Consider the following 14,982-nt stretch of genomic DNA (forward strand, 5'->3'; position numbering starts at 1 on the left):
ATAAAAACAATTCATAAAGGTTTTAAGGCCCTTTTCGTTTGGGGGGGCCTGGTCATTTCTGAAAAGTTCACACTGGATCGAGTACATTCTGCAACGGGAGTGTCTCGCATTGATCTCACAAAGAGGAAAGTGAGGAAAGGTTTGTGAGAAGATGCTGTTGGCCCCTCGAATCGCCCAATCTTCCGAAGTTCTCGGATCAGAATTTTCCCCGGTCGGCCATTTTTATTAGTTCTTGATCCCAAAATGCAGTTCACATCCCATGCAAAAAAAAAAGAAGAAAAGGTCTACGGATGGTGTTTGTTTTGTGCTGGGAGGTTATGGAGAAGTTTTTTTTTGTACAATTTCGAAGAAAAAAAAACGAAACAAATTGTCTTTGCTGTGCCACATCAAGAAAGAGGAAAAAGGGGGAAGTAGTTTTGTGGGGAGAATTCACAGTTGGTTGACCTGCTAGAACCTGCTGCCCAGGCGGCGGATATCCCGAGTCATCCGCGCACCTCTTGTCCTCCGCCTAACACCTTTCCGTCTTATTAATTCTCACTCAGCGCTTGAGCTGGAGATGGTAAGGGCTCTTTGGAGGGTTCCCGTGGAGGAGTGCGCGCCGCTGAAGGGCACTTGGTCGACTGGAGTGTGAGTCTTTCCGCAGAACTCGTATTACCAGCTGATAAAGTGAGCCTCTCTGCCCCAAGCCCCGCCCCGCTCCAGTACTTCCAATACTGGGGTTTGACGAGCATAAGATGGCCTCTCTTGAAAACATATGTGGGTTACCTTACGATCAGTTAAAATCACCATTAGAGTGTGGATAGATGCATGTGGACTATTAGCGATGCCAGTTTTCAAGAGAGGCCTGTACGAGTTGTCGCTTCACCAACATCATGTATGGGCACACTATTTAAGCCTAATCTGTATCCTTATTTTAGGTAGAGGCGGGGCTATAGACGCAGCTCCCTCTCATTGGTTCGAAGTCAGATCAGTCAGTTCCTTTGTATACAGTCGTTTTGGCTTCAGGTTCAGAGAAAAAGAGAGATGCTCAAAGTATGAGGTTTGAGTGGAGCCCTGTGGAGCTGTGTGCTCAGTGTCTAAAGTCAGAAACACATTGTACGCCTGCGGAGAGGATCGGGGTGAAGGAGGTGCAGAGGGGGTGGGGCTCGGACGAGGGGCGGCAATAGACGTAGAGGTGGGGCAGGAGAAAGGGGTAGCGGAGAGCAGCCTGGTGGATTAGGTGAGGGTGATGTAGGCTGAGGCCTTCTCTTTCAGCTGTCTCAGGCAAAGATGGCAGCTCCAGCTCCCTGCAACAGACAGCAAAAACATGGAGGCAACTTTCAGTGAGCGCCAAAGCCAAAAGAAATCGAACTTTCCTAGTCATTTTTGTAGTCGCATCTCTGCCAATTTAAAATGAACCCGTAATAAACTACTTTTTGAATAAACATGACGCCCACACTTTGTTTCTCTCGTTTGTTTAGATGTGAATTGTTATTTTATATGGAAAGCTATAGCGCCTCAGTGTCGGTTAGCTCTTTCATGTCATTTAGTTTGTGCAATACTGATTATTCACTGACATAATTTCATCTTGCGCTGACAGCTGTTCGTCAATGTTAATGCCATTGTAAAGCCATGCAGATTAAACACAGTGTCAAATGAAAGCGTGTAGTGCGGTCTGTGGGGCCTCAGTAAAGAGGATTGGACAATGTGGATTTTCCTCGTTGGATTTGTGACATTAATTAAACAGTCCTACTCTATTTCCCTCCCTCCACGCCATGATCATTTTGCATCTACTGTTTGGTGTGAATTTGAAGCATGTGAGCACATACAAGTGGAGAGCGTATCATGTAGTCGGAGAAGAGAGGTCTTTGTAGGTGTGAAGCAGTTTGGTGTTTTGTAAATGAGGATGCGTGGGCAAGGCTTGACACCGTTAGCGAGTGTGGCTCCTGTACGTTCGGCAGAGTGACACTTTTTCCATGGAAACTGAATCTTTCCCACAACTCGTCGTCACGGCAACCGCATCAAACATCACCCTGAGCAATTGTTTTATGTCCAAATGTGTGATATACAGCACCTCGTTATTGGCGTGTGATGATGATGGAGGAAGCAGCTGCAGTTTCAAAGAAAGTCTTTTTTAAATTGTATTATTTGATATGCACTTTATGGATTTAGGGTAATGGGCTATTGACTAGACATACACATCCTTAGTGGGCACAAAGGGAGTAGCCTATAACTAAGGCTAAATACAGTAGCTGTTAGCAATTAACAAAACATGCTTTGCGATGGAGGCTATTTGACACAGAAAAAAAGACAAATAATAATGGCTTACACTTGTATTGCCTTACAAGCCACAAAGTGCCACACTGTTATCATCATTCATTCACGCCATACTTGGTGAGGGTAAGCTGCTAATGTAGCCACAGCTGCCCTTGGGGTATACTGACAAAGAAAGGCCCCTCCAGCTGGGGATCGAACCCGGAACCTTCTAGCTTGAAGCACAAGCGCTAACTGCAGTGCTAAATGATCAGGGCGCGTCTGGTAAAAACACAGCAACATCTCATGGCATCAGCATGTGTGGGCGAACTCAATATGCAGAATTCAAACGTGTCTGTATGAAAAAAGCATTATTAAAGCCTGCCAATCCTTGAGTACTTCTGAATGCAAGAAAATAAATAATTTGTAACAGTGCAATGATAATCACATGACTCCTGAAAGTTTCCCTGCGCCGTGATTTCCAGTTCAGTCTTGACCGATAAAGCCCATAAAATGCAACACTAGCAATAAAGCCTGTGTTTAAACTGTGTTGTATACTTTAGCCAAAATAGTAGTGTCTGTTGATAGTTACGTAAAGTAGTCTTACCCTCTGGCGGCTCGGACATGGGAGGGCTGAGGCAGTACATGTGGTAGCCTCTGTCACAATCATCACAGAACAGCAGCTGGTCCTGAAAAAAGATGAGACGCATTGAGATTTAACAAGTGACCCCTTCAAATTCATTGTTGCTTTATTTATGTTATTTTATAGTAAAGTGCAGCTATAGTAAGGTTCGTACGTCGTTCTCGGAGGTGCCACACAGGCTGCAGGACTTGCACTCGATGCACTGCCAGCGGTAGGTCCTCACAGCGGCCGTCATGTTGACTGTGAACTGCAGACACGAGGGGTGGCCTGGTGCACAACAGCACAGCCATGTTTCCAGGTTCAATAAATGGATGAGCATGGTGTTCATTCAAGTTTAGTTAATGAGGTCCATTCACATTCATGGCCTGTTGTTTTTCACTTTTGATTCAGACAAAATTCGCTTTCTTTTATGATTAAAAATGTTCATTAAAAAGTTCAAGTCAAAATGTATTCATGAGCCTAAAGCAGAAAACATTTCAGTCAGTGGCCAGCAGTTAGTTGAGTGGCCAACATATATATAGGGGCAATTTGGAGTTATCAATTCACAAACTGCTCTCGGCATCACTAACAAGATTCAGAATACAAACTGAGGCTGAGGGGCAAAAGTACAAACCACTCTGCCACCGTAATATCTCAGCTTTGACTTACTTTGACAGTAATCATAATGTTGAGATCAATGCGTCAAATACCATGAGCTGTTAAGGACCATACCAATATTTCATTTGCCCAATTACTACAAGCCACGTGTGCACTTTTGGTTCATGTTTTTATTGTATAATTGGAGTCATGTAGAGAAGCGGGTTTACATACATGAGGCAATTTTACACACAAATTCTCCAGAGGGTTGCAACTGTTCAGAGCCATACAGTCATTTACCAATAAGTACAAACACAACAAGAACTAATCTCTAAAAACTTAAAATATTCAAGTCTCACTTTACTACATTCACATTCAAAAGGAGCAATATTTTACAAATTCAAAAGTGCCTTGTAATGGTCCACGATACATCTTTAACAATTCTCTGTTATGAAGGTTTGTTTGTACAAGAAAAACGGGACATGCATCAAAACAAACATAAAAGGGGTAAATGTTGTCTCCATGAAAATGAATACATCAAAAATAAAACAGCCACAATGTTCAACTTACATGTCTGAGTAAAAACAGCGTCACTGGTAGTGCCGCTCATTAATGGTGTGTACCAAACACATGAAAAAACAACTTTACATCCAAGTTTTCAAGCTTTTAGTTTTGCCATCAGAGAAGTTTTCACTGTGTACAACTTGCAGTCATTAACCATGAGTGGTTTCTCTGTTGACAATGCAGAGGCGACGTGTCGACAAGTCTTGAATTAAAGAAATAAATGTTTGTAAAAGAAATGTGTCTTTCTTTTTCACCGCAGAAATGAAAGAGCTCAGCATCAGCGTGAAAGCCACGTCCTTCAATGAATGCAATGTTAATAATCAATTATATAGTGACAGATTGTGGCAGACAATGAGCTTTGTGTAATAATACACTATAAACAGAAGGGGTAAGTGCAAACATTTCCAAATCTCATGACTGATTGAGTCAGACCTTTTCCACATAAAAAGCACCTTCGTATTTCACCAAGCAGAAGACACAGGGCGTTTTCAAATGGCTTGATACCATATACTGTACATGGTTTGCAGTGGGACAGAAGCACTGGTATGGTCCTTACATTTTGGTTTTCTGTGCATTAACAGAGCACCGCCTTTCTCCGGCCCATCACCTCCTGCAGCCGAGGCCTACCTGAGCGCCCGCAGTCCGCACATGAGATCAGGTCCTCGGGACATCCCGTCTTCTTTGACCCCCCCAGGCAGAAGTCACAGTAGCCATTTGCGATTACTGAGCCGTCCGCCGCTTTCTTGGCTGAAGAAGAAAGAGAAAAAGACGAGGGCGTGAGTAAAAGTGTGGCTGCCTTGATATCGCAGAGGGTGGAAGAGGTCAAAAGGCAGACTTGACCCAGACTGAACCAGCAGTTGTCTTGAGACTGTATATAGAAAAGCATAAAGCAGAAAAGAGAAAGAAGATCCAATTAAATCTTTACTGTTCCGGTGCATAGTTCACTTTTTAAAAGAAAAGAAAATGAACGTTAGTTTGCTTTCTGGTCTAGGACTGTGTCACCGGGAATACACAGCACCTGAATGACGCAAAAGAGAGCACATTTATAACCCACAACTACGTTTCACTCTCAATAAACTGGACTCTATTATTATTCACAGATGTGACAATGTAGTGGTTGTTTACAACACTTTAGAACTTGTAAACTTCGAACGTGGCGGTACCTAAACTCCATTCAAAATGCTTGTTATTGTTGACAGCCGGGACAGACCCCCTTCACGCTGTGCTCTGAGCCTCTCACTCTCCACATGAGTCTGTTTCATAATAATTATTAAGAGACCCCCTTACCCCCCCGCCTGTGCCCCTGCCTGTCAGTCCACCCCTTCCTCCCCCTTCCTCCCCCTGTCTCACCGCTGCTGCTGCTGCTGATTGCATAATCACGTTTAATGGAAGCAATCACATAACCACTGCAGACTGTTTTGTATGTGTGGCCTTTTCTCTTTACAATGACTCACTGAGCGCAAGGCAATGGAAAACACAATAGACTGCATCAAGCAGGTAGACTGCGGCTCATGTGGACCGCTGCAGGAACAGGTTCTGAATATAACGCATTGCCTAGAGATATCACAAACTGCTTTTTTAATCTTTTGGCTTCTTTCTTTGTTTACGCAGGACGCGTGTCTAAGGAAGAGCACGGGCCACCATTGAAATCTGAGTGACCAAAAGTAGCAACCCCCCTGAGAGGCTGGCCAGTATATTGGAAGTTAATAAATAGGGGTTCCATTCTGTTGCACTTATGGTACTTTGCCAAGTTCCCAGGACCCAGAGACTTAAGTGCCCTTCAGTACATAATAGATATTTGTTAATGTCTTAACATGTTCTTTCTTTCTGTACAAAACTAACAGGGAGCAATGAAGTACTTAAAGAGTAACCTCTTAACCGAGTGCATTTGTCTCCACTTTGGCCAGGGTAACACCTCATTTGAAAGCTAAGACATACAAAGCTGATCTAAACGGACCTTTGTCCTTGCGTTGTTGCCGCAAGCAGCAAGATTGAGTTTCTCCTCCACAGACTCCATCTTTAATCCTGCAAGAAATTATTCGCTGAACATTTTCAGATAGATGGGACCGGAGTCTACCTGCAGCTTTAGAATTCAAAAGCCAAACGTGTGTAAAGTTGGAAGCGCTAGAGTTAGGTTCGCTTAGGAGTTCTTAAGTGGAGGTTTCAGCCAACTGTGCATGTTTTTGGTTGAAGGCGAAACCGGAAACCCCAAAAACAGACATGGCGAGAACATGCAAACTAAAAAAACAGGCCCACACAAACACAAAAATGTATATATATATTCGTTCTTCTTTTATATAGTCTTGTACAGTAAAGAAGGAGCCTGGATACAAGAGCTGTCAGTGTTTTTCCGTCCCTGAGTATGCCACATGTAATTGAGCCCTTCTGAAAGTCAGGCCTTACTCTGAACACTCTAATACCGGTTGTTTTGCCCCGTCGCAGTTTCTTTCTTCCGTCTTCTTTTTTAGTACTCAAAATGGCTTCTCTGCCCATTCGCTCCCCCGCCGCCCACAGACACAAGAGTGAAGGTCAAATTTAATCAAGCTATCAATAAATAACACGGTAATATCTAAACAGCCACCTGCTCCGACCGCTTATAGTGTCTCTATGCATGCGACGACAGCACTGAGTAATTTGTTAGATCGGGACAATAGGCAAGGACATGTATGGTCAATCAGCCTTATTCAGAGCAAGGGGGGCACAGTGGCAGAGTCTTTCCAGGCGCTCTGGCTTCCTCACGTAACCCAAACAGATGCATAGTCGGCATACTGTACTGTATATGTAAAACAACTGCGACCATTGTGGGGAAATCAGTGAAAGAAAACATGGAGGTAACTATTTAAAGTGCGGTGTTTAAGTGGATAATGGTTCATGTTATAGGTAATGTGTATGACTGAGCAATTAGACCATTTGTGTTCATACTTTTTAAGGGAAAAGCCTCAGAGCAACCTCTAAGGAACAGAGTGTTTGGTAGGAAGCAATCCCACACTGAGAAATTCCAAATGGAAAGGCACCACCCGGTCAGGGAATCAAACTTGAGACCATCATGGCGTGAAGCAGGAAGGCTAGCCACTCAGCCATTGTGCCGCCTATTTTTTTAAATATTTATTTTCTTCTATTATTCACACAGAACAAACTCATTCTTTGCACAGGCTTTGCTGCAAATCAATTACAAATATCTTTCTCTGGACTCCCGTCGTGAGAGCACAAAGGTGTTTAATAATGATTCAGTCTCTGGCTCTGAGCAACTGCTGTCGCGCTCGTTCTGTTCACGTTCACTGAAAGCAAAAAAAACAAAAAAACTTTAAACTAGGGGATGTTTATTTTGGATCTTTTCAAAAGTTACACGTGTTACTGACCATTTCAAAATAACATTATGCTCTCTCATTGTTCAGTCTTTCAGTAAATTTCCCATTCATTTAACTCCTTTCACTTGATGTTCATTCTTGCAGATGGCTCAGTTGCGATCCAAGCAACTATGGGCCCGAGGCGAGGGATTGCAGGATTAGTTCTTGTTTGGCCTATTTACTGCCACACAGTTGATTTCCAAATGCTTTCTTCCTCTCGGCAAGTCTTTTAATCTGTTATAATGATCTTTTTTATTCAGTCCGAGTGTCCTGAATTGTTCACATGTGCAACAATAGTTTTGATTTCTAGACTTTTATCTTTTTAATATTAATGAACCACCAATATTTTTCTTGGTTTAGTTACATGTTTCCAAACTGTAAAATTATTTATTTCCTAATCTTGAGCAACTTGATGAATGTCAGTTAAATATAAACCCTCCCACACGATCTCTATACAACCACACTGTGTCCTGCTCAGTTACATGGCTTTAATGAGACCCAACGAGTTGTGAACTTTTCTCACATGGTGCCACTCTTTCTCGGCTCCTGATTGGTCGGTGGGGAGGAAGAGAACACGACTGTTGCCTAGCAATGCCGTCTCCATGGATACTATCTCCTAAAGAGCAGAAAGCCTTATGTACATCGAGAAAAAAAAAAAAAAAAAAAGACTTGACAGATGAAGGACGTAAAAAATAAGAAGTGAAGGTAATACACAAAGAGAGCGTATAGGCAGGAGAGGAGGCAAAGAGAAGATGGAAAAATCCAAGGTATAGAGATATTAAAAATATTATCAAGAAAAAAGTTGTGTGTCCTTGAGAAGGAAATCTAAAATGAAGTGTTGGTATCATAATATTGTGAGAAAAGTCAATAAAAAGAGGCTATAAGTTGGTAAAAAAAAAAAAAAAACTGTAGCAAAGAGTAATGATGAGTAACAGAACAATATTTAGTTATAAAAAACAAAAAAAATATTTTGCGTTCAGTTTCTTAAAAGGTCTGGCAACACAATTCATGTTTATAAAATATTTACGAAAAACCGTACATACCTTATCTTTAATAAATGTTTTTATACATCAGACATATTTTAATATATTGCACCAGAATAGTACTTCCTTTTTGTTGATTATAATATCAACCGAGGCCATTTCATTTTCATAAGGATCCCAAAAAGGTACCATTAAAAATACAAACCCTGTCAATAAAAAGGACAAATATGTTGTAACTGTATCAAACTGTGATTTCAAAACATCCTTGAATTCAAATACTACGGGGAAGTCATTAAAAAGGCAACGAAAGTCAGAGTTATACAGAATATATAACAAAAAGAAAGGCCTCCCTCTACATGATTCATCATATAGATCCCCCCAGACAGTTGGAGCAGTGCAGTCTGGGTAATATCGGAGTCTGCTTCATTTGCTATTCTGTCTCAAGATGCTGCTGTGGCTTTCCGGGCTGCTGTCTGCCTGTCTTGTGGTTCCTTCAGCTGTGTCTCCGCCATGTTCTTTTTTTCCCTGTGTGTGTGGAGAGGGGTGAGACCACTACGCTATGGTCTGTCTAACAATGCCAATAATGCCACCCACGAAAACCAAATCCAATCCAATATTTCCTCATCGTCTGGAGCTGTCTGTCGCGAGTTAGTTTGAGGAGGAGGAGACAGAGCGCAATGAAATATTTATCAAGTCTACTGTACTGACTTTTCAGAGCAAGGTCGGTAGAGCCAACTCAAGAAAACTTTCTTGTCTACATATGCAACTAACATAGCAATGCACAGGATTATGTTGCAGTCACTGTCAGAAGTTACTGAGGCGGGATAGTAACACTTGATTCGCTGTGTCAGACCTGGGGTTGTAAGGTTATTTCAATATGCCATTTTTAAAAACTCGGAATATGTATCTATATTGTAAAACGGTAGAACTAGGGCTGTCACTATAATTACTATATCGACTTATCGTTCAATAAATAACACTCATTTTTGGGCTCAATATTTATTGTCTTTACATTTATTAACAACCCCCCCCCCTATTTTTTATTTGTAAAACTTAGATTTTGAGTTACGTTATATTTGGAAAATTAGAGTTGTAACCCAACAATATTTCATGTTTATTGCAGCTTGTGTGTTATTTTAAGATATGATTATGCACTTTTAGAACAATATACTGTAATTTTTTGCCTGAGAGTTGACAGTATCGAGTATCATCAGAGTCAATGATATCGTTTATCGCGATACTTTCCTGCCTCAATATAAATCGAACTTCAAATTTGTTATTGTGACAGGCCTTGGTAGAACGACATAAAAAGAAGCAATAAAAGCAAATAAAATTCTATGTTTCACTGTGATTGTTCGTATCAAAATGCTTGGGAGTCACATTCTCAACCTGAAAAGTTTGGCAACTCTGAGTCTATTCCAAAAGATCCTGCCAATGAATCTCACTCCAGGGCCTTTGCTCCTGACAGACTGCCCCGGAGGTATTGAGGGATGGGTCAACTGAGGACAAATTACCCCAAGGGGACAAAAAAAGAAAAGAAATTGAGAATGAAAAGTGGAAGCGCTGTTAATGAGAGCTAAGAGAAGTTAAGTTTGCTCTGAATGGTGCAGTGCGTGCAATCTTTGAGGAAAATGTATTACAAACAAATGACTGTGGTTGATTCAAACTCGTGGTAGGAATGATTTGCCCTGACAAGGTGCTGCTTTGGAAAAGAAAGTAGGAGTGGCAGGCTCATTTGGGATATCTTTAGCACCAGGCATTGGCCTATTGTGCACTCACTACATCATGGAACTTCGAAATTTTTCTATTCGGGGGGCAATTTGTCAGGTTTTTTTGCAATAGATCCCCCTCATATGGGCTGAGAAATATGCACAGAAATGGGCTAAACATTTGAAACATTCGAACTTGATGATTTGTTAGGTAGGTGAAAGTGCGTATGCAAATGAAACAAAGCATCCAGGCCAAACAACCCTTTTCATTACGGGCTGCAGCTGTAGGTTTTTGGTTAGGAAACACTACATTCAAAGAACTTTTATTTGCAAACGGCTGGTCACTCTTGACACTGCTGTTCAGTCCATGTGAGTTTTGGCTCGGCTCAAACCGGATTTCACAGACTCATTCGCAGCCAGCCCTCTCTGGATGCGAGCGGGATTAATAATTTGCATTTTAACTCTTTATTGACTGGGGACATGAGCCTGCGGTGGTTAAGTGGCTTCCTCTTAACCATGTGATTTCTTTACATGCATGATTTATGGACGAGTTAGCCCAGGACTGCAGCGTTGCCTGTTTTGTTACGGCCATTCGATTACTAAGCAGCAATACATCAACTTTTATTATGCGCCAAAACTGCCAATGTCCTCTTTGGTTTGCAATGTCATCTCTAAAGCCCGGGACAGACACGCAAACGGTAAATCTGTGTATCCCACAATGCAATGGGAAGTTACGCAACCTGCTGACTGGACATGGGCGAAAGTTATGTGTGTGTACGAATGAAGCTGCAGGGAGAAGAGGAATGAGCAAAGCAAGATGCAATGAAGAGAGACAGGAGAGACGTGCGAAGAAATGGTGCAGGCGATTTAATCTCTATCAGCTGCAAAGGCAAAGCAACAGCACAGAGAAAACCCAGTGTGAAAACGCGTTGCCACGATGGAGTGCAAACTTGAAAAAAGGAATGCACTTCAGGTTAAAAAAACTAAGGAACAAAAAAGAGACCGCCTTACTTTTTTTTTTACTGTTGAGACTATAAAATATTAGCATGATTGGACAATGTATCTTTAGTTAGACGGACATCCGGGCTAGTGTGACGTAGCTCCCGTAGCAACAAAGGCTGCCATTTTAGTGTCGCTGAAGCTGGCTAGTGCAAAAATGCTGTTAGTTATCTGAGCTTGCTCCACTTATGTGAGCAAACAGCCTCATGGACCTGTTTGAATTCCCATATGGTATGGAACAGATCAACCAGGCCTTATGGCAAGGCAAGCATGTTTGTTTCATGGCAGTTATATAATTTCTGATATTTTAGACTGTAAACCAGTCTAAACCAGGTCTAATCCACCATACACCAGTCCAAAACAGATCTAATCCACCATAAACCAGTCCAAACCAGACCTAAACCAGTCCAAACCAGGTCTAATCCACCATACACCAGTCCTAACCAGATCTAATCTCGTCCAAACTAGGTCTAATTCACCACAAACCAGTCCAAACCAGATCTAATCCACCATACACCAGTCCAAAACAGATCTAATCCACCATAAACCAGTCCAAACCAGGTCTAATCCACCATACACCAGTCCAAAACAGATCTAATCCACCATACACCAGTCCAAAACAGACCTAAACCAGTCCAAACCAGGTCTAATCCACCATACACCAGTCCAAAACAGATCTAATCCACCATAAACCAGTCCAAACCAGACCTAAACCAGTCCAAACCAGGTCTAATCCACTACAAACAAGTCCAAACCAGATCTAACCCACCATAAACCAGTCCAAACCAGATCTAATCTTGTCCAACCCCGGTCTAATCCACCATAAACCAGTCCAAACCAGATCTAATCCACCATAAACCAGTCCAAACAAGATCTAATCCACCATAAACCAGTCCAAACCAGGTCTAATCCACCATAAACCAGTCCAAAACGGCTTTAAACCAGTCCAAACCAGGTCTAATCTACCATAAACCAGTCCAACACAGATCTAATCCACCACAAACCAGTCCAAACCAGATCTAAACCAGTTCAAACCAAGTCTAATCCAACATAAACCAGTCCTAACCAGTCCAAACCAGGTCTAATCCACCATAAACCAGTCCAAACTAGCCAATCTATACTTGTCCAAGCTAAACATTTTGAGTACAGGCAGAATTAGAAACAGGCAGCACATGATTTGATAAAGTGTGCTCTACCAGTGTGCTTAAAGGGTTTTTAACACACTATTAGATTATATGTAGTGGCCATTGAATGTGTATCTGACCCCACAATAAGCAGAAACTGAATATGTTTTAACATTTAGATAAGAAGCCACTTTTTGCGCTATAATCTATAATTTCTAACTAGGCTTTGACATCACCGAAATGAGGTTGACAACAGCTGAAAACATCTGGATCGTTCACCATTTGCGATGTTTTAATGGCCAAAATAATTATCCCGGAGTACTCGGCTTGCCAACGGTGTCCGGAGGATGCACGCCATTTCTCAGTTGTATTTTTAGTTGTATGATGCAGTAAAGGGAGATACGCTCTACACTTTCACCCCGTAGTGTGCCGTCGAGTCATGTGGTTCATGCCGTTGCTCCGTCGAATGTTTTTGGAATTGTGCTGACCAGTAGGGCTGCAGAATGAATCGGAATCCGAGTGGAATTGCAGAAAGAACAGATTGAATGGTCGCAGTTGGAAGATCGCAAAGGCTGTACTGTATATAATATCATCAGCAAACAAAATATCGTAGGCTAGCTTTACCCTCCAACAAACATGTTCAGATTCTTGTGTTAGTTTTACAGTTTATTTCAATCTCAAATGGTGATGCTTCTGGGTGTGCTTTTAAGTTTACCACTGTGGCTCATTATCTTCTGTAAAGCCAAAGTGTCTTAAACAGCCTAAGCAACATAAAGGGAGTGACAATTCTATAATGTTCTGTAGTGATCTTAGCCAACTGCATTGGTCCAGAGTTGCAGCAAATTCTAGCACAGCACTATACTACATCCAGAAGCAAAGATTTTCTAGTGCGATGCCGGAGTGATGCTTTATTTTTGAGTTTGGGAGGTTTGCCCGGTCAATCCTCAACAATACATCTATGGCAGAAGAGAGGAGAATCTGGAAACCATAGAAATAAGGAGGAGAAACTAATAACACGACCAAATAAGGAACAGGAAGTGGAAGTATAAAGCACAATGAGGCGCGGAGAGATCGAATGAGAGACAGAGCCGTAATGAGGATATATGAGCGAGCGAGGGAGAGGGAGAGAAAGGGGAAGAGAGAGATGGCAGTGACTCTTCATCTGTGACTGGTGCTTCACATTTGACTGCTGCCTCTGCTGTTGGATTTAAACAGTATTTGGGCTTTGTGCTGGCGCTGTGTACAGCTCTGCAGCAGCATTCATAAAGAACCAAGAGAGGTGCGCATCTTGTTAAGAGCATTCAATAACTAAATGAAGAAATTCGTTGATTGAATGCTAACATTTCTTACATATCCAATGGACCAGTACATTTTCTCAACGCCTCGCATTCGACCATTCGTCGTTACAAATTTTGAAATGCCGATGTAATGCACACTTTTGCAACCCAATAAAAAAACATACGCCTCCTACAAACAGACCCCTACAGGCCACAGTACAGCCGGATTCCAGGTCTTTGTTGCTTTTTGCCACACTGCCCCTCTATTGTTATCCCGGGAGGCGTCGTCTGAAAGGGCGTCTCCTTGTGCACCTTGACTTTCGGTGCCTCTTTCTCCCGCTTGCCCGCCCGCACGTGTCTCTCCCCACTCTGTCCTTTTCTCGGGACATTTGCGTATCCTTGATGCAAAGTGGGATATGTGTGCCGTGTGGCTGGACATCGGGGCTAAGACACCCTCATTCATCACGTTAAAGGGAGCAGCAGCCACCGGGGGGGGGGGGGGGGTGCGGGCAGCTGAAACTGAACTTCCACAGCGCACCTTGGTATTTTCGTCTGGGGCTGAGTGTGAATATCTGCACATCAATGTAGTTTGAGGGAGGGCTTATTGGGAATATATTGCTCCAATGCAGTTTTTCAGTATTTTTGATCTACCTAAAGGTTTCCCACGAGCGCAAGTAAAGGTGTGTACAATAAACATTAGGTCATATGATATACATACAGGAATTATTGTGAAACCTCTTTGCTGTTGATGTGCGCCTTTTCTTTGTGTATTGAACCTACATTCTACAGCAGCGGTTCTCAAGCAAGTCACTCCAAATACCACCTTACAATATTTAACCTTCCAAGACGGCAAAAAAAACCAGGACTAAATTTGTCTCTAATGTGGTTACCTTGGTTTCCAGTATCAACGTTTGCAAATAATCCTTCTGAGCTGGTATCCTATACACATCTACACTGTTGTTGAGTAACTTGCGAACCCGGTGCTCTCTCATTCATCACATTAGGGTACAGCAAAGTCTTATGGGGGATGGGAGTGGACAGCCAAAGTTATTATGCAAACAGGGTTAGTAGTAAATCTTACTGGGCCTGTCTCGCGCCTATAGCCCGCTTGCAGTAGATGTAGTAGGTCCGTCCTGGTGTGTGTGTGTAGTACGTGTTATTCCGTGTGTGACTCCAGAGGCGCTCCTCATTAAGCAGCCGGCGACAAGAGTGCAGAGTGTGTGTTTTTTGTTTTTTTCACTCTCCAACACTTCTCCTATACAAGCACATATTCTTTTCCCGTGCTTTTTTGTGTGACGCCTCCTCCGCCTACTCCTCCTCCAGCTTTTAATTTCCTACCTTCGCCTTCAAGTCAAAACACAAAACACCACGTAGACACGATGTTCATTTATCTGTTTTATGGATGCAAGGAGGATTCACATTTGAGAGCGCCTTATACGAGATGCCTCCTCTAGCATCTCTAAAAGAAGGAATGCTGAGGGAAATGTTTGAATGTGGATTACGTGAAACAAACTGCGGGACCGTGCGC

The 14,982-nt window shown here is 42.4% G+C and overlaps 1 protein-coding gene across 1 annotated transcript in view; it reads right to left on the minus strand.

Moving 5' to 3' along the window:
- Window positions 1-904: 904 nt before the first annotated feature.
- The window catches only part of dpf1 (double PHD fingers 1), a 47,087-nt gene continuing 33,009 nt past the window's right edge, over window positions 905-14,982 (minus strand). The window contains 4 exon segments of the mRNA XM_079576351.1: window positions 905-1,286; window positions 2,840-2,921; window positions 3,030-3,142; window positions 4,643-4,762. Of these exon segments, the coding sequence (XP_079432477.1) occupies window positions 1,216-1,286; window positions 2,840-2,921; window positions 3,030-3,142; window positions 4,643-4,762 (386 nt within the window). The 3' untranslated portion in view covers window positions 905-1,215.

The sequence above is a fragment of the Gobius niger genome (assembly GCF_951799975.1).
Source record: "Gobius niger genome assembly, chromosome: 1".
Classification (NCBI taxonomy): domain Eukaryota; kingdom Metazoa; phylum Chordata; class Actinopteri; order Gobiiformes; family Gobiidae; genus Gobius; species Gobius niger.